The 27,125-nt window shown below is 44.2% G+C and overlaps 1 protein-coding gene across 14 annotated transcripts in view; it reads right to left on the reverse strand.

The window, feature by feature from the left end:
* DTNA (dystrobrevin alpha) overlaps positions 1 to 27,125 on the reverse strand; it is a 359,099-nt gene that overhangs the window by 124,546 nt on the left and 207,428 nt on the right. For 9 of the 14 annotated variants that reach the window (XM_044292987.1, XM_044292990.1, XM_044292994.1 and 6 more), the window contains exon 3: positions 3,549 to 3,629. In XM_044292987.1, the coding sequence (XP_044148922.1) occupies positions 3,549 to 3,629 (81 nt within the window). Of the gene's footprint in view, positions 1 to 3,548; positions 3,630 to 11,653; positions 11,722 to 27,125 lie in introns of all 14 variants that reach the window. The other 5 variants (XM_044292996.1, XM_044292992.1, XM_044292986.1 and 2 more) reach the window with 1 other exon arrangement.

Raw genomic sequence — 27,125 nt, forward strand, 5'->3', positions numbered from 1 at the left:
GTGCATGAGGCCTAACAGGCAGCAGTGAAGTCAGCATGGCGAATACTAATACGGTCTAAACGTAAAACAGTGTAAACTTCTTTCACATCTACGGTACAGCCTTTCAGCAGGCTGTTCCGGCACAGTTGGGAATTAGCTGAACACAAGCCGTTGCGTGCAGCGTTGTTTTTTTCCGGCTTAATCCTGGCATATTTCCCGTGTGGCGGCTGGATCTCCCCCAGACCCCATTATAGTTAATGGGGCAGGCGGGCATTTCGGTAACATCTGGCCATGCAGGATCCGGAGAACTGCCGGAACAGCCTGCCAAAATCCTGTGCCACAAATGTGAAACTAGCCTCAGACAATCATTACCGGTAACTGAGCCAGATTTATCACAGTGGCTGATGTTGGATGGAAAATGTGTTGTATCTTTAGACTGTCTAGTGTAACTTTACATCACCTATATGTTGGCTTCTTTGTTTGGCGCATTTCTTGGCACAGGGAGATGTAATTAAAGGGAACCTGTCACCGGGATTTTGTGCATAGAGCTGAGGACATAGGTTGCTAGATGGCCGCTAGCACATCCGCAATACACAGTCCCCATAGCTCTGTGTGCTTTTATTGTGTAAAAAACCCGATTTGAATATATATGCAAATTAACCTGAGATGAGTCCTGTCCCTGACTCATCTCACATACAGGACTCATCTCAGGTTAATTTGCATATGTATCAAATCGTTTTTTTTACACAATAAAAGCACACAGAGCTATGGGGACTGGGTATTGCAGATGTGCTAGTGGCCATCTAGCAACACATGTCCTCAGCTCTATACACTAAATCCCGGTGACAGGTTCTCTTTAAGCCAGTCACCATTTTACATGAAACCCTGCCCCTTTATGGCAAGCCATGCCTCCTTGTTGGACGAGGTGTAAAAATGTTAAATAAATGTTGAAAAGACTGGTCGCAAAGCATGTACACCAGTTTTTTTTTTTATAATTGTGCATTAGCAATAGTAAATCTGTCCTATGATGTTTTCTGTGATTTAAAATATGAGGATTACTTCCCTTTAATAAATATCCCATGGTGTACGTTTCACAATAATTGAATAATCCTGATAAGTGCAGCAAGCAGGGAATGGGTATTTCATGTAACTGCACCACAAATACAAAATACATAGAGGCAATGAGAAGTGAGGAGAGTAAAGACAGATCAGACCAGGAGATTGGTTATGAGTTCCTGGCCATAAGTAAAACTAAAGGTACCTTTACACGATATCTAGGGCGTTGCTAGGTTAAAACATTCGGGGCCTGGGCCCCTGATGTTTTGTTCCAGCCCCAAATGTCCTGCCTGCCTGCTAGATACAACTGTATTGCCGTCCTGAGAACGGCAATACAATTGAATCTAATGCACTGGAGCAGCTGAAGGACCCGTGATGACATCACAGGTCATGTGACCAGTAAAACAGGCAGTGGTTCAAAAGGACCTGCAATGATGTCACCATCATGTAACCAGTGCAGGAGAGGACGGCAGTGAAGAGAAGTCCTGGGGATGCTACATGAGGAGAAATAAGTGAAGGGAGAGGCAGAGCAATGCTGGGAGTTGTGGTTATTTACTTGGGACTGTATGTTAGGGCTAAAGGGAATGATGTTATTTACAAGGGACTGAATGCTGGAGGGGCCTGGGTGATGTTATTTACATGGGACTGTATGTTAAAGGCGGCTGTGGGACGGAGTGATGTTATTTACATGGGACTGTATGTCAGAGGGGGCTGGGGGAGGCAGTGATGTTATTTAGATGGGACTGTATGGTGATGGCGGCTGTGGGAGGGAGTGATGTTATTTACATGGGACTGAATTTTACAGGGGTCAGAGAGGGAGTGATGCTATTTACATGGGACCGAATGTTGAGGGGGCGATGTTATTTACATGGGACTGTATGTTGAAGGTGGCTGGTGGGGAGTGTAGGTTGAAGGCTGCTAGGGAGGAGGTGATGTTATTTACATGGGACTGTATTTTGGAGAATGCTGTAGATCGAGAGGGATGTTATTTACATGGGACTGTATGGTGGAGGGAGGAATATAACTACAGGGGTCACTGCAGGGGGCATTATAAATACTGGGGGCACTTCAGAGTGAGCATTACAACAGTAGGGGGCAGTATAAACACTAGGGGCACTGTAGGGGTATTATAAATCCAGGGGACATTAGGTGCTCTTATTACTACTAGGGGCTCTATAGGATTGACTTATAGATCCGCCTTTTTCTACTAAGAGCACTATGGGGGCCTTATTACTACTAAAGGGTCTGTAGATAGCTTTATTACCACTGGGAGAACAATAGGGGGCCTTATTTCTACTGGGGGCTCTTCTACTTATGGGAGCGCTCTTGGGGAGCGTTATCACGGTTGGGGGCACTGTAGGGGACAGTATCAGTATTACTAATGGGGGCATTCTTGGGGAGCATAATCACTGTAGGGGGCAGTATTACTGGGGGCATTCTAGAAGGGAATGACTATTGCTAGGACTATGAGGAGCACTATTACTATGGGGGCACTCATTTTTTTTCAGGATAGTATTTGGGGGTATTGGGGAGCACAGCGAGCAGCAGGATAACAGTGTTGGGACTAGAGGATGGGGGATGATTATAGAAATGTGAGAAAGCTAAGATGTCCGTGTGTCACACTCTGCAGAGACAAGGCACGGCTGAAAGAAGTTGTACGGACCATATGGAGAATATGATGACAGAGAAGATCTACATCGGAGGAGACGTCACCTGGAGGCCCTGGATGTGACAGGTATGTGCTGCTATATAGCAAGTACAGCAAAATGTGGTGTGTGGGGGGAGCGGTGACTTAGAAAACTGGGCCATATTCATTGGGGCTTGGGCCCCGAATCTTTTGAGACCTTGGCAACGCCCCTGCACGATATTACAGCAGACTGTCAGGCAGAAAGCGTTCCCTCCCAACAATCTGCTGCTCACTGGTGGAGTAGACCCCTACATTTACATGCAGCAATCTCCTCCAGAGTATGGGGAGGACCGATCGCTAATGCCATCGCTCTTCCCCATAACGCCTCGTTGTTTGCCGGCAGCAGATCATATTTACACAGCACCATGTGCTGTCAGGAAACAAGGATTTTTGTACACTTACACAGCCAGATCCATCGCCCGTTAGCGATGATCTATGCGATTCTTGGCCTCTGTAAAAGGCCCTTTAGAAAAGAAGTAAAGCAGCATAATCATCTGTGCTTAGGATACTTCCGTTTTAACCATTTCAGGATCTGGGTAGTTTCCCCTATAAATGTCTAGCCAATTTCAGTACATGTGCTTTAAATGACATAGTGACAGAAGTCACCAGAAGCAAAATGGCCGCAGGTAGAAACTGTCACCACACATTTTAATGTCAGGCATCTAAAGATTTCTTAAAGAAGGAAGGAATATCATTTGAGTGACCACTATTTTGTCACCTGCTAGTTCTTTGAGATGATATCTGTAGCAGTGCCTGTGGTTACCTTTTTACAGTTCTACATAATATTTCATGTCTTTTAGACTATTCAATTGATTTGCTTACTCACAATTGCATTTCTTCTGTACAAATCGAATTTTACAAGCCGTTCTATATGTAGATAAGCGAATACGATCCAGATCTTGAGCCCCTAGTAGGAAATAAATGGATCACATTAGAGGAGGGATGTAACTTATGATACACTGTACATAGGGTTCAATCGGAATCATGCTGGCTTCTCACACTATGTTTTTAACACATAATAAGTTCAGCATTGAAAAAAAAAAAAAAAAAAAAAAAAAAAAAGCGTACAATTTACAGTTTAAAAAAAATAAAAAATGGTACACTAGTCCTACTGTGTAGCTAGCTTCAGATACCTCACCTCATGGGTGCATTCTGGTTTTCTGCCTGTACAGATTCAGAAAATGTTGCCCATTGTATGAACCTCGGTGTGGCTCGGTTTTTCACATAGAGGACACCTTCCACTGTTGACACTATCCTCAAGACATCAATAGCTGATTAGCAGGGGTCTGATGCTGCACACACCCATCTGTTTCAGTGTAGTTCCATTTAGGGGTTACAAGTACCCCCCAGATCCTGACTTAGGCCTCTCCCCTAGTTAAGGCTACTTTCACACTAGCGTTCGATCGGATCCGTTCTGAACGGATCCGATCGTAATAATGCAGACGGAGGCTCCGTTCAGAACGGAGTGTGAAAGTAGCTAAGTGTGAAAATAGCCTCGGACGGATCCGTCCAGACTTTCAATGTAAAGTCAATGGGGGACGGATCCACCTGAAGATTGAGCCATATTGTGGCATCTTCAAACGGATCCGTCCCCATTGACTTACATTGTAAGTCTGGGCGGATCCGCACGCCTCCGCACGGCCAGGCGGACACCCGAACGCTGCAAGCAGCGTTCAGCTGTCCGCCTGTCCGTGCGGAGGCGAGCGGAGCGGAGGCTGAACGCCGCCAGACTGATGCAGTCTGAGCGGATCCGCTCCATTCAGACTGCATCAGGGCTGGACGGCTGCGTTCGGGTCCGCTCGTGAGCTCCTTCAAACGGAGCTCACGAGCGGACCAGCGAACGCTAGTGTGAAAGGAGCCTAAGCCAGTACTCTCTGTTCTGCACTGATTAGTGCAATCATCCTGAAACAGCTGTCTGCAGATGAGGTGCTGGCTTATTTAATATCACAGTTATGTCTCAAGGCTTATTTATTTAAAGGGTCAAACATTGACTTAAAGGATAGTTGCCTTATATCTGGTTGCATTAGAGGCAATGCTTGTTAAGAGCTCATTTGCATCCCATTCTTTCCAGTGTAGTTCCAGTGCAGGGAGTCGGCACTGGAACTACACAGCTCCATTCATTTTTTAGCAGAAGGAGCTGGTTAGTACAGCACTGTGACCGTTGCGGGGTGTTGGACTCCCGCCGATCAGGTACTGATTGTCTATCTTGAGCATAGGCCATTAATAACTTAATCCTGGAATGTCCCTCTGATGCAAGTACATTTATTAGTATCTGAATTTTGCTTTCTCCTTTTTATGTAGATTGTCCACTATTGGGCAATCCTTCTTCGGACAGAAAGCTACTAATCTTCTCTAAAGATAAAAATGACAAATCTTATTTTCTACAATTTGTGTATTCAGCCAGAACGCTCCTGCTCCCTGCTTATATGCCAACTAACATTTCCATAGACCAGGAACACTCAACTGCATCTGGACTGGCAACCCCTGCATGTTTTGATTTCAACTGGACAGAGGATGCAGAAACGGTTGAATACAATGGTGAAGCAGGGGCCTCACCATTCCCTGGCCATTAGTGATTCCAGGTAAGGTGATGCAGTAAATAGCTGAAAAGGAAAAGAAGAGGAAACATCCAGTTGGGACCAGAGCAGAAGAGCTAGCAGCCTGAGTGCAGCAGAGACGCTTGGAGGATGGGTAAGTATTAATAAAGCTATCTTTCTTCAACAGGTCTGAGGAATGCTTGTATTTTTTATAATGCCTGGAGAACTTGAAGGGAGCATTACTCTGTGAGAGGGCACTCCCAGGGAGAGCATCATTCAGAGGGCATCATTCTGTATGGTGGACACTTGATGGCATTAAGGGATCATCCTGCTGTGAAGGAGGCACCTAGGGGAATTATACTGAGTACACTAATCCTGTGACCTGGTGGTTCTCTGCTAAAAGGGTTAATTGTATCATGTAATGTCTTGTTACTTACTTGAAAGTTTTTTTTTGGCAAACCCCTGCTCCTTCTCCTCCAGGCCTGTGATGCTTTGCTGGGCTCTCTCGATGGGGTTTGACATCTCTGCAGCCAATCACTGCCCGAGGGGGTGACTGACTCCCCTTATGTCATGAGAAATGGTCACATGATGCAAGGGGATCTGGTTCTCTGCTGTGGCCAGTGATTGACAGCAATGTCAAACTAGATGTTGAAATCGAGGGAGCCCAGTGGAGCACTGAAGAAAAAGGGGCGGGGAGTGGCACTCGGAAGTAGGCAAGTCATCTTTCCTTTATAGGTCTGGCCAAGTGTGTAGGTATATACGTAGGGGGGTTGCCAACCGCCACCCCCCCCCCCCCCCATTCTTGCACATATGGGTGAAAATGGAGTAAAGAGTTAATTTACCACTCCTAGATTTGGTTACTAGGTGTGGGCTGGTCCCACCCTTCTTGTCTGGGAGGGACTCAATACTACCTTTTCCACCTATGCTATATACAGCCTTTTGGGAGAACTGTTTGATGCAATCTAAAGAGACAGTGCCTAACCTTGCAAGTGTGTGTGTGTTCATGAACTACTGTACCAACATTTCCATGGTACATAGCATGGTACATAGCACTAAGAGAGCATCATACTGAGTCAGGGCACAAAAAGAGAATCATAATGTAAGGGAGTACAAAGAGATCACCGTGCTGTGAGGGTGGCACTTGTAAACATCCTGTAAGGGCGCACTTAGGGGCATCATACTGCGTAGGGGGCACTATACTTTGTGGGGAGGCATCATACTATGTGGGAATCACTAAATGGCAGCATTACCGTCTGAAGGGCACTAAGTGGACATTCTTACTGTACTGGGGCAATGATTAAGGATTCTTACTGTGTGAGGATGCGCTAAAAGGGCACAATTACTGTGCTTGGGAGACACCGGGCATTGGGCAAGAGTAGAGGCATGGTAAAAAAAAATTAAAAAAATTGCTGCTACTTGCCACTGGTATCGTCCCTCCTTACATTTTTTCTGCTTGGACTTTCACCCGACTGCAGACCCAGGTATATGGACCTTTACAAACAGTACTTTTGTGTGCTGAATACCGTACTGTAGGCTTAGATGTTATGTATGCATCAGATCATGTTTTTCTGACTCTATTGAAAAGCATATTTTTTTTTAATACTTTTCTACAATGGGAATCTAGTCTACAGGAAACATGTACAGCATTACATAGAGATGCAGCGACTGGCTAGAGTAAAGCTAGAATGTTTCTCTGTGGCTTTCTCTGAAAAGAATAGCAAAGAAACACTATATGAACAAATTGAAATTGACAGAACACAAAGAAAAGGCACCACAGCAGCCAGTCAGATGTTTATATTTAAACCTGCCCTTGAAAAATGAACACAGAACATATTTTCAAACCCAATTGTGTTGAATAGAAGTTTTCGTGGCGGCATCTATGAACAGAACAGGTGATAGAAGCATGGAAATAATAACTGTCTGATAATGGACACATTCATACCACTAGGAATGGTCACAATTTGGCTTTATATGAAATAAGCTATACACAATGTAGGAAAAAAATGTTTTAAACAAATTGTTCCAAACAACCCAGCGGAATTTTTCTAAAGAAAGGCCTCATGCACACGACCGTGCTGTTTTTTGCAGTCCGCAAACCGCGGATCCGCAAAAAACAGAAGCCGCCCGTGTGCCTTCCGCAATTTGCAGAACGGAACGGGCGGCCCATTGTAGACATACCTATTCTTGTCCGCAAAACAGACAAGAATAGGACATGCTATATTTTTTTTGCGGGGCCTTGGAACGAAGCAAAGATGTGGACAGCACACGGAGTGCTGGCCGCATCTTTTGCGGCCCCATTGAAGTGAATGGGTCCGCACCCGAGCCGCAAAAAACTGCGGTTCAGATGCGGACCCGGAAAATGGTCGTGTGCATGAGGCCAAAGTGTCATCACTTGGTTTCAGGCAGCCTCCATGCTGACTGGTTTACAACGTTTTTAGAAGAATAGTGTAATCGGTCATGATTCTCAGTTAAGTTAAAAAAATATTACAAACCTGCAGGACCCTTTAAATTCCATGGCCCCAGTGCAATTGGTTAGCCCTAAAGGGGTTGTCTCACTTCAGCAAATAGCATTTATCATGTAGACAAAGTTAATACAAGGCACTTACTAATATATTGTTATTATCCATATTGCCTCCTTTACTGCTCATTTCCATGGTTACGACCACCCTGCAATCGAGCAATGGTGGTCATGCTTGCACACTATAGGAAAAAGCACCAGTATATGTGCGCTCCCTTAGTCCAGCCACCAAATAGACCGGAGCTTTTTCCTACAGTGTGTGAGCACTGTCACCACTTGTGGATTGCAGGGTGGTCGTAACCATGGAAACTAGCAGTGTGTAATGTGATGGAAAAATGACTCCAGCCAGCAAAGGTGGCAATATGGAGAATCACAATACATTAGTAAGTGCCTTGTATTAACTCAAAAACACAAATGCAATTGCACTCTGCAACCAGCACTCTGCCCTGCCTTTATGCTGGATGTTGAATGAGGCATTAGTATACATTTTGGCCAAAGCGTAATAAGCCACTCACCACGTCAAGGTCGCCTCCATGAGTGGTCCCTAACACTAGTTCCTACCTGTTATGGGCCATGACAGCCACACAAAGTCCAGGGAGTGCAGGTACAGCATGCACGCCAGGCACAGTCTGCTTTTAACCCCGTCCGGTGCCATTACAGCTTTCATCGGATCCAGGGATGCAAGTACCAACATGCATCCTGAGCCCACTATATACTTCTGGAGCCAAATGGCTACTGGTAGGCGCTATGAAAGCAGACTCAGTTTTATACTGACTTTAAAACCAGCCTCCAGGGCAGACTAACTGGTCAGGTGTGCATGGCTGCTTGGAGATCGCCACGCCTCCAATATATACTACAAAGAAAAAAATGTGGGGGTTCAGCCAGCACAACCCTGTATGCAGGTGCACATTGCAATGGCGAAATACAGATACAAACGCAAAAACACAAATGCAATCGCACTCTGCAACCAGGTAGGAACTAGTGTTAGGGACCACTCATGGAGGCGACCTTGACGTGGTGAGTGGCTTATTACGCTTTGGCCAAAATGTACACTAATGCCTCATTCAACATCCAGCATAAAGGCAGGGCAGAGTGCTGGTTGCAGAGTGCGATTGCATTTGTGTTTTTGCGTTTGTATCTGTATTTCGCCATAGCAATGTGCACCTGCATACAGGGTTGTGCTGGCTGAACCCCCCACATTTTTGCCTTGTATTAACTGTCTCTACATAATAAATGCCGTTTGCTGAAGTGAGACAATCCCTTTGAAGGTGTTGTCTAAAATTTTGACAGTGATGGCCAGTCCTCAGGATAGACCATCAATATTAGATCAGCAGGAGTCTGACATAGCACACCCCCTGCCAATCAGTTGTTACCTTGTAGCCCTGGCGCCAAAAGTTTGCGCAGGAACTACACAACTCCATCTATGTGCAGTGGACTGAGCTGTTAACTGCAACTACCAGCTCTGTCCTCTAGTCTACACAATGTGTAGTTTTAGCGCCATCTTCCGGCACCAGAGCTACGTTCCAAAAGCTGATCAGCAGGAATGCAGGATGTCAGACCTCTGCCAATCTGTTATTGTGGCCTATCCTGAGGACTGGCCATCAGCATCAAAATCCTGGACAACCCCTCTAAAGTTTTCTTTCTAGGTTTTATTCCTCAATAATAAACAATATCTCTGCTTACTGACACTGAATGAGAACAATTTACATGACATTCATTAAATGTATAAGGGTCATTTGACATGTGGGTTTTATCCCTTTTTTTTGGGTATAACTGTGCAGAATTGCGGTACAAAGAAGTCCACTGCAGTTACACAAAATCGCTGCAAAAAAGCCACAAAACTGCAATATGTGAAAATACCTTTTGAGCCACAGAGTTCAGTTTGCACAGAATCAGAAGTACTTATGTGCCACACTCTGAAACCAGACAGCACATTGCACAGGTAGTGGCGTAGCCCCAGGCTAAAGCTGTCTGGTTGCAGTATGTATTATCGGGAAGGAACAGTTCCTTCCTGACAATTGCCTGCTCGTTCATTTACACGCAGCATTCACCTCCACAGTATGAGGACGAGTGATGGCTACTGCCATACAGATTCATTAAGGTGTCCCCATGATGGAATTTTTCACCCGATAAATAAGCATTTCGCTGGTTCATCGGGTGATCTGCGGCATCGTTAGATGGACAGCTTATCAGGAATGAGCGTTTGTATGATCGCTCGTCCCCGATAACCTGACCGACAATTGGACTATTAATTCAGTAGTCCCAAGTCCCAGATGGTCCACTGGTCACGGCTTTTAGTTTCACAGACATCTAGAGAGAAATACGGTTTGACTGTTATTGTACTGTACCGTATCTTAAGAGTAGAGATGAGCGAACTTCTGTTTTAAGTTCGGCGTCTAAAGTTCGGGGGCGGGTTACCGGAGAATCCCGATCTGGAACCGGATATGGATTCCGACTTCCGTTGTGGTCCGTGGTAGCGGAATCAATAATGGCCGATTATTGATTCCGCTACCACGGACCACAACGGAAGTCGGAATCCATATCCGGTTCCAGATCGGGATTCTCCGGTAACCCGCCCCCGAACTTTAGACGCCGAACTTAAAACAGAAGTTCGCTCATCTCTACTTAAGAGGTTTGTCTAGTTAAAAAAAATTAAAACACATTCTAAAGGATTGTTTCCTTGAGCCTGAAGCTAGTGTGTTTCCAGCTACCGGACTAAGTCCATATTATATAAAGCCTACTTATTGTATAAGGCTAATTTCACACTAGCGCTTGTACATCTGGAAGGCTACCTGGGAGCAGCCTGCCAGACCTCTCTGTATTTCGGCCCTGCCGGCAGCTACAGCGTTGCCGCCTGGCCCTATTAAATGTGGTCTCACTTCAGCAAATAGCATTTATTATGTAGAGAAAGTCAATACAAGGCACTTACTAATGTATTGTGATTATCCATATTGCTTTCTTTGCTGTTTGGATTCATTTTTCCATCACATTATGCATGCTCGTTTCCATGATTATGACTAGGCTTGAGCGAGAGCAGCTTTATCTGAGCGCAGCTCCGCCTAGCTAATCCTGGCACAGCACATCATTATAGGCTACCGATGTGCTATGCCAGCATTCAGCCAAGCTCAGGATGCAGCTTTGTGTGCGCCTACTTGTACACCATTCGCTGTGGCCCCCACTACTACAGTGCAAGGAATCCATACTCTGTACACTGCTGAGAAATCAGTGATGTGCGAATATAGTGAATTTAAAGCACAGTAGAAATCAGGGCTTTGGGTGTCAAATTCTTTAATAAAAAGGAAAAATCTGTTAATAAAGTATTTTAGAAAAATTATTTTTAGGGCATTTAGAATTTTTTTTTTTTTTTTAAGTTGAATGAAAGTTTAGTTACTCTTTAAGTATGACGAACCATAGGAAAATCCAGTTCAGAAAGTATTTCTTGTGGAATGGGACGTTAGAGATAATATTGCACGTTTTATTCAGGACACTTCTGTTGTAGGGCGATTTATCATCAAACTGGAGTACTTGCATTTAGCAGCACCATAGATTTTGAATGCAGCAGCAGCCGACATGATTGACTTCTGCTCCACTCATACTCATCCTGCCATGTGGCTGGGGGGTGGGTGAAGGCCCAGCGACCCTTGTTTTCTCAATTAACTAATTTATAACCTATCCAGTGGATTTGAGGCTGAAATAGTCAGTAATCCTGCCATGCTAGTCATCCTGCTATTAGGGTGGGGGTGGGTGAAGGACCAGGGTCCCTTGTTCTCTCAATCAACTAATTTATAACCTATCCTGTTGTGAAATACTCCTTTGTGTCAGTCATTCTAGTAAAAACATACCTACAAAAATGTCAACATTAAAGATGCTACTCACGCATTTCTGCAAACAGCTGCCTTCTGTCTGCCATGTTATTCCCCCTTTTCCCACAGTCTTCAATCATTCTGTAAAGAAACAATATCAGTATGAGGCACAAGTAGATGAGACAGAACAGGGAAGATATGTATTGCATGATATTACACTTCTAAAGATTCCACACATTTCCATAAGAAAAGGTCTCTACATAGCAGTTTTCTAAATTTATTAGACAACTAAAAAGATTTGGCAATTCAGTATACGTCAAAAAACTAATATGTATGGAACTAAGTAATGGTACCAATTATGATAAATTGAGCAATTATCTACAAACGTCATATTATTAGCATCACAGTTCGAGAGGGTTACACATTCACAATTATACCACAAAGACAATATGTTGCATAACACGAAGCTTCAGTTTTCAAGTACACATCCAGCTTTAAGGGACTGTTCCACAATGACAACTTAGTATAGCACTTGGCCATCTGTGGCAGTCTTAATGGAGTAGTAGTGTGCATGCTCAACCACAGATTCATTAAGGGGGACACGAAGCTGTGGGTAGGTGACAAACTGGCATTCTGGGACAACCCCTCTAACTTGAAAAGCTCAAAAGGGTCTCCGAGGTCGAGATGTGAAACTCTTTGGCAGGTCTCTCACATTAGAAGGAGATGCTTAACTGCCATGGAAGGAACAAGGTGGTCCAGCTTTCCATAACAAAATTGCGTTTCTGTAGAGTCAAAGACCATCTATTTTTGACCACTTTGTCCTGTGGGGCCACGATTTTGCTACACAGAGAGATAAATTAATTGAAATAGCCTTTACAATGTTATTTAAGGCAGTCCTCAGTGCAAGGACAATGCAAAGAGCAGCAAAGATCGGAGCTCCATTGAGCCCTGTGGTCATGAGATGGGTTACCATCACTCAAATTTGAATTTTCATAGCTTTATTAAGACGGAGGCTCCACAAGCTGTCTCCTGTCTCCACCATGAATCTGACCGCAACTGATTGAAAGCAGACTAGTTTAAAAATCCCAACTGTTGTGAAAATGCCATGGACTTTCATTCTGGAAAAACCAAGGCATTAAAAAATGTAAAAAAAAATACAATGTATGGAATATTTCCCAAACCAATTTGTAATACCGAGGTGGCTTCACTGACCCATGTTCCACCAGACGAGGTAGGCAACACATCCTAGTGGAGAGCGAGTGCCCAGTTAGCTAAGCACATGTACAGCGCTGTACATTGGTGCTGGTTGGGGGATCCCCATTCTTCCCATTTCGTAGATATTAATAGCAAAAACACTGTAGCTCACTTTTATACAGATAGGTTTAGATATCTCAATATAGTTCACCATCACTTATGTATTACATAATAAATACAATATCTTCTAGACACAGTTTCTAGATAGCTAAGAACATGTGCGGTCTTCTTTACAAGGAGACAGGAAACATTTTTAAATAGTAGGAAACTAATTTGGGACACGTTGTCTCCATGGTTCTTTTCACTTGGCCTCATTAAATGTCTATTCTAGGAGTTAACATTTATCACCTATCCACTTAATACTACTCTATGAGAGTACAGAAGCAGGCGAGTATTCTCAGTATAGCAATTAGTGAAGTCCCAGCAGTTGGACCTCCACCGGTTTAACAGTTATCAGCTATCCACGGTATAGGTGATCAAAGAATACCTCTTTCACATACAGCTTACTGTGCAAATTAAAGGGGTTGTCCAGCTTCTACAACAATTTTCCCGGAGGTTCATGTGTCACTTGGGAACACATCACCTCTGCGGCACATCATGTGACCCATCCAGAAGTTTACTCACTGGAAACCAGCAGGAGCAGGACCGGACCCTCATCGCTGGAAAGGAGCAGCAGGAGGCAAAAAAGTGTATTTTTATGCTATGTTCAGCACTGTCTGGGGGAATAGGTAACATTTTGTAGAAGCTGGACAACGCCTTTAAAGACACAGTCGGGGGGAGGGGGCAGAGCTTGCCAATGGCAGAGTGAGCAGCACGAATCTCTGGTTCCTGAATATCTCCGGCTTACTTACTGCATATAGGGCACTCTTGGCTGCTATTTGGGTCGAAGGAAGAGACCCTCTTCAACACCCATGGATCGAGATTCTGGAGGTATTTCCTACTTTTTCGGCTCATCCAGCCAGCCCAAGGGTAGCGTGTCTACCAATATGACGGAGGCAGCATGTGGGGCAGCCTTGCCTGCACACACCCAGAACTCAAATTCCCCGACAAGTGGACTTTCTACACACCAGGACACTAAGACCACCGGATCTCTGGGCTCCTATGCAGCGGCAGCGAGTCCTAGACACATGAACCACCTCCTCTCCCTCCCTTTCCAGATATGCGGCAGCATCCTCCGGCTCCTCGCCCCAGCAAGGAGGCTCCCCCACCATGACACCCAGGTCATTGAGGTCGTCAGATTTAAAAGACTAAAATGGCGAGGGTAGAGGAGATAGAGGAGCTACAAGTACTTGCAGTACTAGACTCACATCATAAAGTCATAAATGACCATACTGCACAGATCCAGGATATACTAACCCACCTGGATGACATTGAAAATAGGAATCGGAGAAACAATCTCCACATCAGGGGGATCCCTGAATCAGTTTCTCCACCAGACTTAGAGACTTGGGCACACAAATATTTTGGCAAATTGCTGAATAGAGATCCTGGTCAGCCCATAGATATTGATCGAATCCACAGAGCTCTAGGCCCAAAAACAGGAGACCTTTCCTGCCCTCGTGACATTATATGCAGAATTTATTTCTACAAAGGACAAGGAAGCCATTCTCAGAGCTGCTAGAATCCCAGAGGCAACCCTTTTCAAAAACAAAGAACTCCTCATCTTGCTGGACCTTGCGAGGCACACTTGTTACGTAAAGCCCTAAAACCTTTCCTGAAAACTCTCAGGGACAGCGCCATTATCTACAGATGGGGATACCCCTTTCACCTAATTGCCAAGAAAGATGGGAAAACAGCAATTTTTAAATCTCTAGCTGATTTACCAAAACGAATGGAAGTCTTTGATCTACCATTATTGGAACTCCCTGAATGGCCAAGGCCACGCTCAGTCCACTTCAATCCACGGCGCGATAGCTGGCATACATAGGCGCCTAAGCCTCAGAAATCTTCAAAACGACCTCAAGCACCAGTAGACCGAATAGGACACTCATGGCCCCATTGACAATGAAAGGGGACAAAACTGAAGTGTTTTTTTACGGTATTGAGACCCTATGACGGATCTTAATACCGGAAAATAGAAACGCTAGTGTGAAAGTAGCCTTACAGTGGAACAATGGAGTAGATCTGTATTATTTACTCATAAATCATCAGTGTCGTGTAGACCAGCGGTCCCCAACCGCCGGGCCGTGGCCCAGGACCGGGCCCTGGAAGATGGTTTACCGGGCCGTGGCGATCAGGGGAGTCTTTAACGCTGTACTAATGAAGCGCTTCCATTATGGTACAGAAGGACCAGGAAGCGGTGAAGGATCTGTACTCACCACTTCCTGGTCCACGGCTCGGCTATCAGCTGTGCAGGGCTGCGCACAGAGTGAGGTCTCTCTGCCGACAGCAGAATGAAGAGGATCGCGATGGTGACCAGGAGCAGGAGAGATAAGTGTTTTATTTTATTTGCACTAGGGGCTGATGGCTGACCTGGGGGACATATGGCAGGCGTGAGGGGCTGACATGAGGGGCAGGCATGAGGGGCTGACATGAGGGGCAGGCATATGGCTGGCATGAAGGGCAGGCATGAGGGGCAGGCATGAGGGGCTGGCATGAGGGGCAGGCATATGGCTGGCATGAAGGGCAGGCATGAGGGGCAGGCCTGAGGGGCAGGCATATGGCTGACATGAGGGGCAGGCCTGAGGGGCTGGCATATGGCTGACATGAGGGGCAGGCATATGGCTGACATGAGGGGCAGGCATATGGCTGACATGAGGGGCAGGCATATGGCTGACATTAGGGGGGTTTATGGCTGACATTAGGGGCTGATAGATGGCTAAAGGTTTGGGGGTTGACCTGAGCCATTGTGGGTCTGATCTGAGGTCTGATTGCTGGTCTGACCTGAGGTGTAATGAAAAATATTTTTTTCTTATTGTTCTCCTCTAAAACCCAGGTGCATCTTATAGGGCGAAAAATACGGTACAGTGCAGCAGAGACCAGTGCAGCAGAGACCATAGTCAGTTTATATAGTCGTTATATAGTGTTATATATTTTAATATGCACCTTGTGTTTTGTTATGAGTGTGAATCAGTCATCCCCGCCCACCGCCTAAGCCCCGCCCAGAAACCCCACCCCCGCCGCCACCCCGCCCGGTTGGGGACCACTGGTGTAGACTGCAGGAACTCAACTTCAAGATACTGCCTCGGTGGTATAGGACACTGGTAAAGCTCCATCAGTCTTATCCTTCTGTACCCGATACCTGCTGGCGTTGTTCGGCGATGGTTGGCACAATGCTTCACGTCTGGTGGGATTGCCCGGGGGGGGGGTTCTTTTGTGGCAAGATGTTTTCACCTTATATAATTCCCTTTACCGGTCTAATATACCTCCCTCACCTACAGTAGCCTTATTATCAGTTTTTTTATGGGTCGGATCCAGCAGACTCTTTGTTTTGGCCATGAGGCAAATAATTCCCAGCAGATGGAGATCAACTGAGAGTCTTCACATGAAAGAGTTTGGGGCTGAAGATCACGATCTGGTGTCTGCCTTTGCACGGGCTTGGGAGCCTTGGCTTCAGTTCTGCATGACCTTGCAATTCTCGGATTGGCTGAACAATGGCGTTGTTCCTTCACAGGTCACCTAGATGGTCAGTATCTCTGATAAGGTACAAATTATTGCCCACCCTAACCCCTTGTATCTGTCCAGTCTCCTATGTAAGTCTGCGAGTCTGTGTTCTTTTTTGCCTGTCTTATCATTTCTATATACCTCACCCTTTGCACTTTTTAATAAAAATTATAGTGCCTTACACTGGGTTTCTACCTAAGTTACATTACATTACTGTCTCTATTACATCTGTTCTTGGTATTCCACCGTATTATGTAGCTACATTTGCCTATGATACTGCATTATGTCAAGCTTTACCGATAGAGACACAATGTTTTTGTGCCTATATTACCTTGCTATTGTATTTCAAAACGGTCTTAATAAAAAGAGATTGAACCATAAGGATAGAGTCAGGGACATTTATCAAGCCCTATACGCCACAGTTGTGGCGTAAAAAAGTCGCACATTATGGCATATGGCATTTGTGCACAGTAATTTGTGACTTTTTGAACTTCTCAGGGGGTATGGCTTCGCCCTGCCACATTTACTATTACTTTCGCCAGACAGTGTCGGAAGTTATAGCTGAAGTCTACGCCAGGCTGTAGCTGGCGTAGACTTCAGTTTCTGTTCTGGTTCAGGGCAGAGATGTGCCCGATTTGTTAAGGCTTGGATATATCTCCCCCAGTGATTTTTTTATATTCACCTTTTTTATTTTTCCATTGACATAGCTGCACAAGGACATGTTTTTATGGCATAATTTTGTGGTACATCTAATGTACTGTATAACAAATTTTTGGGGAATGACTGTAAATAATAACAGCAATTATTTTTATTGTTTTCACACTGTTCACTGCGCGGTAAAAATTATGGAGACACTTATTTATATAGTTTTTATGTTTTACGACTTTTACTTTAAAAAAATATATAAAATGATATAAGTGAGGTGCATTTAGACAAAAGTGTCTAAAGATGCACCAAATTTCTCATCTAGATTCTGGCACATCTTTAGATTGTCTAGTGTAAATTTACACTGTCCTAAATATTTAACTGGATTGCGCTAGTATATTTCTAATTAGAAGACTAAATTATTAGCTGAAATAGCAGGAAGGATTACCTACACATAAACTTGCTTCTTGGCCAGAAATATGGTATTTATTAGAGCACAAAAAAGGGCAGCTAATTATTACAACACACATTAAGTACCCTGTAGTACATCGCAAAAACAAAAGCTCAATAAACCAGGCAACAGAGCAGCTTTCTGACTTCATCATGCACTGCCATTTTGGAAAGCGACATTATAATTTCTCAGCTGAGAATTTGGTACGCTTGAGGTACTGTGATTAGACGTTTTCTTTTCAAATATAGCCGAAATTCTTGAAGGAATTATGGTTCATGCATTCTGATTTGCTGCAGAGGCTTACTACTAATCCTAGTGCTTTGCAAGTATGTACCTATTAATATTAACCAAAGTGCGTACCGCTAGCATACAAGATACCGTAAGTCTGACTGAGCCTAAAGGAAAAAGAAAAAATGTTTTTAGAGACCGCCAAACTTAATTACCCTTTCCTCGCTGCAATAAATTTGTCTACTTTTTCAGAGCCTATGTCGATAATTCACGGACCACCTAAGTACTACGTGTACAAACGACACAATCCTTTTAATCTAAGACTGATACAGACAAACATTGAACAAGGTGATTGGGGAAAAAAAATAATATATATATATTCACCTTAAACTACTGTTCTCTGATTTTGCCGCCAATATATTATTGTACAGAATGAGCACATTCTATCTTGAAAGCACAGGTTTATTTTCTTAATTTGCAATTCCCTTCCTTTACCCCTAGAAGCCATCAGCTGAATTTACAAAGGTGTACTGCTATTTTCTGCCGACAGACAGTAGAGGGAGACTGCGGGGGATATGAACAAGCCGCAGCCCTGTATATTATATTCAGGTCACTACGACAGCTGAAGACACACATTCAAATAGCAACATTATATTCAAGAAAATATGAATACATTCTGAAAGAGAAATAAACTAAGAAAGACGATCTTAGAGGGGTTTTCAGAGATTTTATATCGGATGACCTATCCTACGGCGAGCGCCACTGCCTTCTCAAAGAGCCGATCAGCGGGGGTCCCGGGTGTAGAATCCCCACCGATCAGATACTGGTGACCGATCCTGAGGATAGGTCATCAGTATTAAAATCTCAGAAAACCCCTTTAAATACATGTAGCATGATAGCCATAGCCTGATTTGATCTTTGATCAAATATGAATCTGTATCATGCACATTTTTCTATCAGGGGGTCGACCTGAAAACATAATTATAAGACCTTTAAAATAAAATAAAAACCCTGAGCTAAAGTGGTTGTCTGGGAATACAATATCAATGCCCCTGAATATGTCTAACTCCCAGCAAATCGGCTGATCAGCTGTTTGAAGGGGCCACGGTGCTTCATTGAGCACAGCGGCCTCTTCACAGCAAACCAAGCACAGCACCATACATTCTATAGTGGCTGTGTTTGGTACTGCAGGCCAGATCCATTCACTGCACCTACCGTAGGTCATGTGTCCAATTAATGTGACATCACTGGCCTGGGAAGAGTTGTCACCAGAGCACTGTGACTTCTTCAAACAGCTGATTGGTGGGGGTGCCTGGAGTTGGATCCCCACCAACCTATTATTGAGGATATATTCTGAAGATAGGCCATCAATATTACAATCCCAGACAACCCCTTTAAGCTTATTTCCACACAGAAGTGTGTTACGCAGCTTGCATGGAGATAAACTGCTGTCTAAGGCTACATGCACACAAACTTTGTTTGTTTCAGTGCTCGTTCCGTTTTTCTTGCGGATAGGATGCAGACCCATTCATTTCAATAGGTCCGCAAAAAATGTGGACGGCACACCGTTTGCTGTCCGCATCAGTATGTCCATTCCGTACCTCGCAAAATAAAAATGGAACGTGTCCTGTTCTTGTCCGTTTAAGGCTACTTTCACACTAGCGTTCGGGCGGATCCGTTCTGAACGGATCCGCTCATAATAATGCAGACGGAGGCTCCGTTCAGAACGGATCCGTCTGCATTATATTAGCAAAAAAAAGCTAAGTGTGAAAATAGCCTGGGACGGATCCGTCCAGACTTTCAATGTAAAGTCAATGGGGGACGGATCCGCTTGAAGATTGAGCCACATTGTGGCATCTTCAAACGGATCCGTCCCCATTGACTTACATTGAAAGTCTGGACGGATCCGCACGGATCCGCACGCCTCCGAACGGCCAGGCGGACACCCGAACGCTGCAAGCAGCGTTCAGCTGTCCGCCTGTCCGTGCGGAGGCGAGCGGAGCGGAGGCTGAACGCCGCCAGACTGATGCAGTCTGAGCGGATCTGCATCCATTCAGACTGCATCAGGGCTGGACGGAGGCGTTCGGGTCCGCTCGTGAGCTCCTTCAAACGGAGCTCACGAACGGAAACCCGAACGCTAGTGTGAAAGTAGCCTTAGGCATTATTACAATGGATCCGCAACAAAAAATTTTTTATTTTTTTTTGGGACTGCAAAACACATACGGTCATGTGCATGTAGCCTAATTCTAAGGCCCCTTTCACACAAGCGAGTATTCCGTGCAGGTGCAATCTGTGATGCGAGCAAAATATGGACCCATTCATGTGCATTGGTTTTCACGCTTCACTCTTGCGTTGTGTGAAGATCACAGCATGTTGTATATTCTGCGATTTTCACGTAAAGCTGGCCCTACAGAAGTGAATGGAGCTGCGTGAAAATCGCATCGCATCTGCAAGCAAGTGCGGATGCGATGCGTTTTTCACGCATGGTTGCTAAGAGATGTTGTTTGTATACATTCAGTATTTTATCACGCGAGTGCAAAACGCATTAAATCGCATTGCACCCACGCAATGAAAACCGAAGGCGATAGCAGGCAAAACTAAATGACTTTACCTGCGAAATTGCGCATTTTTTCCTGAACTGACCTAATCCGGACACGCTCGCCCGCAAGGGGCCTAAGAGAAACCAGAAGAATTTTTAAACAAGCTGTTTATGTAAATGAAGAAAACCACTATTGTGCGTTCAGGCCAAGTACTTTGAATGCATAATGCGTTTTGGGTGCTCGTGTCAGAGGTTTGTTTCCCTGTACATAAATATTAATATCAGCTCTGTGGCTATATCAGAGGGCTGCCTACACCGGATACAACAGCTGCAAACCCATCTATTGCTGTTATTGGGCCTGTCGATCTTCAGAGTCTCAGACTCCAAGTTAAAGCTAGACTGGAAGACCCCTTGAACAATGAATGGTTTCACACCTTAATTTTCATATTTTTAGTAAAGTGTTAAAGGAATTGTCTAGTCAAGGCACTCAAAAATTATATCTAAGTCACTATCTACAGGGGATCATTACCTAAAAAAAAAAATTCTCAGATTTTCCAGCTTGACTGCATTTTAGCCCAGCTGTATTAGAGCAGAGGTGTGCTCTGTGACTACAGTTTAGATACAGTGCCTACAGGGAGCGTGAGGTAGTTCGACACATCTATTGTCTCATTAGTTCAGGCTGCTGCTTACTCCCTCCTGCAACTGCCTCCTCCGATTGGCTGCTGTGTGGAGCTGCCTCCTCTGATTGGCTGCTGTGTGGAGCTGCCTCCTCTGATTGGCTGCTGTGTGGAGCTGCCTCCTCTGATTGGCTGCTGTGTGGAGCTGCCTCCTCTGATTGGCTGCTGTGTGGAGCTGCCTCCTCTGATTGGCTGCTGTGTGGAGCTGCCTCCTCTCATTGGCTGCTGTGTGGAGCTGCCTCCTCTCATTGGCTGCTGTGTGGAGCTGCCTCCTCTCATTGGCTGCTGTGTGGAGCTGCCTCCTCTCATTGGCTGCTGTGTGGAGCTGCCTCCTCTGATTGGCTGCTGTGTGAAGCTGCCTCCTCTCATTGGCTGCTGTGTGGAGCTGCCTCCTCTCATTGGCTGCTGTGTGGGGCTGCCTCCTCTCATTGGCTGCTGTGTGGAGCTGCCTCCTCTCATTGGCTGCTGTGTGGAGCTGCCTCCTCTCATTGGCTGCTGTGTGGAGCTGCCTCCTCTCATTGGCTGCTGTGTGGAGCTGCCTCCTCTCATTGGCTGCTGTGTGGAGCTGCCTCCTCTCATTGGCTGCTGTGTGGAGCTGCCTCCTCTCATTGGCTGCTGTGTGGAGCTGCCTCCTCTCATTGGCTGCTGTGTGGAGCTGCCTCCTCTGATTGTGTGGGGGAAAAAAAAAAGTATCACAGACTTGCCAGGAAGCCTGTGTATACAGCGCTAAATTTCTGTTAGAGAAAAAGCAGAGAGATTATAAATTACAGGACGACATAAAGCAATAAATAGGAAACAGTAACACATATACTAAGAAGAACAGAGGTGCAACTACAGAGGGCGCAGCTGTACCCAGGAGCCAGAGGAGGCCACAAGGTCTCTCTTCCCCATATGAGATGGCACAGTAAATGAAGCATTATAGTTGGAGGGCCCCATTAACAATTCTGCATTGGGGCCCTGGAGCTATAAGTTACGCTTCTGAAGATCAATATGCCTTAGTGCTTATCCCCATTCTCACCCCTCTAGCACTCTGATATAAGCATTGGAACATTTCTTGTTCCAGTGCTTTCCTTTTAAAGAACTGTAAAAAAAAATCTGTGAAAATCACAGCAGAAAGGGTACTGTGAAAGATTTGAAAATCCGCAACACGCCCAGAGCCTGCTGTTCATGTGTGAAACGTGTCTGTTCATGCAAATTGCCATATTGTTTCTCCATACAATGAACAGTACAGACCAAAACATAATGCCCGTTTCAGTGTATGGGCCCCTATGTAAATCCGCTATGGAATCTGCCGCATGCTCCTCAGTATTCCATAGATATGGATGTGCTTATGCCCAGCACCTGATAACCCTCAGCTTGGCTGTGTGCATGAGGCCTAATCATCCAGTAACAAGTACATCAGCAGGACCAACATGTATAGGGGCTCTGGAAATGGCTGGATATCAGCAAAGTGTGTATGTATATGAAGTCAGAGGTCTTTGAATGGACCATGAGCTGCTTCTGAAAGTCACATGAATACCTTTTTATTATATTATAATCTGACAGCTGTGTTTAGTAACGGCTGGAACAGAAGGCTATCTCAGTTGTCTTTCGTTAGTTATTCTAGACAGCATTTTCACTAACCAAATAATGTCAACTAAAATGACATTTTCATGGGTCCTGCTGTACACAAAGCTGGCTTCCAGCTCACAAGAAGGGACCCTTAAATAGCTATGAATAATGCTCTTCTCATCCTCGCTGTGCAGGAAACAAGGGGAAATGCTTAATTCATAGGAATCAAAAATGCGTTTATGAATTATTTAAGATTTTTGCAAGTCAATGTGATTTCCACATTCTTTCAGAGATATCCATGCACAGGTTGTGCTCCTATAGAAGTCTATGCAGCACAGACATATAATGCAATCAGCAAGGAAGGTTGATACATAATGTTCAAATTCCAATGCCGTTGACAAGAATTAACATTTCTTTATTCTTATTTTTCATCAAGACAAATGCAGAAACCTACATTTAGCAACTAATAACCTGGCCTGAAACTATTTTGAAAAAGGACTATTTATAATACTTGTCAATCCCTATTTGAGGGTACTATTTCTCCTTATGTAAAGTGTAGATGTAGTAGACGTAAGAATAGTAAGCTTAACTTCCTTTTCTTTTTCGAAAGAGCTAATTTGCCAACTTTTTTCCCCAGAGGAGCACTGTCTGGCCTATAAGACTCCTTACATTAGGCGCCCTCCATAAGGAGAAACAGACTCCTCCCTGAATCCTGACGAAGGCCTCTCACCCAGTTAATGGGTCTGTGCCTCAAGATAGGTCATCAATATTTATTAACAACTGTCTGTAGATGAGGCACTAGCTTAGCTATTATCCAAGTTATGCCTCAAGACCTGTTTAAAAGGTCAAGCATTGACTTTTATGATAGCTACCTTACCTTTAGTGGCATCAGAGGTTCAGCTTCCTTTTCTTTTTCGAAAGAGAGCCAATTCAAATATCAATCCCTAGGTTTTGAACACTCCCCGAGATACAGTAGACACAGCTGGACCTTTAAGAACATTTTTCAGGCTTTAATATGTAATATCAAGCCAATATCTAAATAATTTGGGACACAGTTTTTTCCCCATTATTCCCAATTTACTTCTTGAGCAATTTGAAATCTCCATAAATCCTATACGACATAAACAATTTGGGTGTTAAATGCAATGTGTTGATTAAAACAAAATAAGAATCCTTGCGCGAGTCCCTGAAGGATACAACATACATCATGTCTTATCACTTCTGACCAAATATATTCCTGCATTTAGACCATTTATCCTTCCATTGTAACACCAAGTCAGAATTTTGTGAACCTAATGACCCCTTAGAACATCTAGATATAAACCCTTTGAATTTATCATCTGCCATAATCGTATCCGAAACTTCATATTTACATGTTTTAAAAATGAATGTTGGTTTTTAACTATATTAGCTAGGGTCTTACCCACTTTTTCACCCTCTGAAAAGAACTTAATCCCCTGGAAAAATAATGTTGTTTTAGATTTTTCAATGTATATATCTTTACCTCTCTCTTGTTCCTACTCCCATTTTTTCAGCTTTTCTATTGAGGGATCAACCGCACAACTCGCTTTTGCTTCTTCTAACTTGTGTTCTGCTAACCAGTTTTTTTCTCGAATAGTTCACTTTATTAAACAAAATTCCTCTCAAAAAAGCCTTCGTCGCATTCCATACCACTTGTTTATTAGTTGAATTTTGGTTGACATGAAAAAAGACCTTCAGGTCTTCCTTATCTTTTAACCAGTTAGCCAGTGAGAATTCAACTTAAATAGTAAGGGGCCCTGCTTAGTCATAAGCTCAAACTCTATAACAAGAGAACAATGATCTAATAGGGCCATAGGGACATCATTTATTTTTGTTATATTATTTCCCAGCAATTTTCTATTTCCCAGGATCAAATCTATCTGTCACGATGGGGAGTGGGGGAAACTCCCCACCGTACAATGTGGAGCAGGCAGACAAGCAACTAGGCCAGAGGCTGGGATAAGGGAGCAGGTCACCTCCTATTGCTTCCCTAACTCCTACCCATATGAGCGGACCTGGATGGTAGGACGGCTCACACCCAGGAACCTAGGACCCTGTCGCCCTGATAATCCCTCAAAAATAGGGAAAAGGCTGAGGCGACCAGTTCTTCCATTACACAGAATCACAGAAGTCTCAACTGGCCTAGATGCCAGGATCGGCAGGTAAGCACACAAAACAACCACTTACCTGCCGCAGCCACCATGACTGGAATCTGAGCATGAGTACTGGTGCCCACACACCATACAGGACACAGTACAAACAACCACACCCAGGTATCCAGCACACCAGTTACTGCCTGGACTCCCATGCAAACAGGATGCAGGGCGGCCCCAGGCAGAGATGCATATAGATTTGTATTTCCCCCTCCGGGGAACCCTGTTACCCCCTTCTGGAGGTCACACCGATAGAAAAGACAATGTCTAGCAAATATGCCACCAGACATGTAACAACAACCAGGCATAACACCTACCCATACTAACGACACCACACAAAGTAGGGTAGTGAAGGGAAGGAGACACTGGGAAGACAAAGGAGAAACATTGCTAAGACCTTGATGTACCACAAAGTGGCCCTCAAGCACTGGGCAGATGGAATAAGCCGAACATGAGCAAAGTTCCAGCACCAACAAAGGCTGGAGGACAACTAACTCCAGCCTTTAAGCCACAGGTTAAATAAACCAAGGGGCCACACCCAGCCTGGGAGTTAACCCCTACAGAACAAGACAGGGAAGAAACTAAGATAAAAGGGGAAGTGCACAAACATGCAGAGAAACAGACACGTTGTCCCTGGCAACAGAATGCACCTGCCACAGCAAGCAGCAACAAGATCGTGACACTGCCATGACACTATCCTTGACCAAGTTTGATGTGTTTTTGAGTAACAGGAAATATGTAAATAACAAGAGAGGGGTTAATCACTTCTCTTAAAAACTCCTAAAATCAATAGACATACTGCCCATACCCACTGGAGGGCAAGTATGTATCCTCTATATGGCAGCCTTAAAATTATTACGGGGCATGTTTGATAAGGGGAAAACTTTTTCTCACAAAATTTTCCCCTTCTGCGGTTCACTGACCATTTGTAACAAGTTTTTGAGTTGATTTATTCCCTTACCCCTTATTATTTCTTCAATGCAATTTATTACTTTTGGTCAGTTTGAACGTTTACTCGCCAGAAGTTATTTGGTACCAGTGTCGAACTACATCCCATGAAGTACACCAAGGCACCTGGTTTGGTGAGATCATTCAATTTTTTCTCCATTGTGTTCTATGGGCCTTGTATGTCTTTTGTGGTGTAGCGCAACTATTTTTATTATAATAACGAGTAAAAGTTACGTTTTATCTCCCTTTTTCCCTTTAGGGGTTTGCGGTAGCATTTTTTGAGTAACAAGAATAAACTCTTTCTTCCGGATTTAATAAACGCCAAACATCCACCCAGTCAAACTCCGCTATTAAGTTGGCCAGGTTAGTGTTATGGAGAGAAGTCTTACTATTAGTTACGGTAATCTATCTTTAATTGGATCCATCATCGTATTATAATCTCCTACTGCAACCAATACACAATCCTGCCTATCTAGCATATATTTCTGCAAATCATAGAGTACATCGGGGCAGAATATAAATATTTGCTATCACCATCTGTACATCGTTTATACTACACTGTAAAAAGAGATACCTGCCGCCGTTATCTGCCTTACATGCCACAAATTCATAATTAAAGAGGACCTTTTACTAGTCCTGACGTGCCTATTTTAATAGCTACATGCATTCCCCACATGCTAACAATTCTGGAGAATCTATTCTTATGGCTCTATGTTGTACCATTCCTTTATTATTTCTACTAGAAGTTATGAATGAATTGCTATTAGCCTTCAGTAAGGGTACAGAGGGGAGGTAACAAGTTGGGGGGGGGGGGGTGTACCTGCATAGACTGACAATTGCAGCACTGATTGGAGTCAGTCTGTGCAGGTACACCCTCCCCAACTGGTTACCTCCCCTCTGTACCCTTACTGAAGGCTAATAGCAATCCATGCATAACTTCTAGTAGAAATAATAAAGGAATGGTACAACATGGAGCCATAAGAATAGATGCTCCAGAATTGTTATTACATGGGGAATATATGAAGCTATCAAAACAGACATGTCAGGAGAGGTGAAAGGACCTCTAACTTTATTATGCGCTAAAATGGATACTCTTCTCGAATAAGATGTACAGTATAAATCGAATGATAACAACCCTCTATCCATCTTTTTTCCAACCACCTCACAGAAAGAAAAAAAAATAATATGTTCTCTTCTGTGGAGTAATCGTATTTCAAAAACTTAGAAAAGATTGTGAAATATGAAATTCTTTAGATGGTAACCTCATCTGTAAAGAGGTTATCAGGCGGATTATATATAAAAAATTGTCTCAGAGCAGTGTAAAATAATAATTCTTACTGATCGCCTGCTGCCTCCTTGGTCTCCCGTTGGTCTTCACTTCCTGTTCCCTCTGGACATGCACAAAATAACTGCTTTGCCAATCACTGGCAGGGACCAGGGACGCCTAGGAACGTGAAAGAACGTTCCTAGAAAGG

Source organism: Bufo gargarizans, chromosome 5 (assembly GCF_014858855.1).
Source record: "Bufo gargarizans isolate SCDJY-AF-19 chromosome 5, ASM1485885v1, whole genome shotgun sequence".
Classification (NCBI taxonomy): domain Eukaryota; kingdom Metazoa; phylum Chordata; class Amphibia; order Anura; family Bufonidae; genus Bufo; species Bufo gargarizans.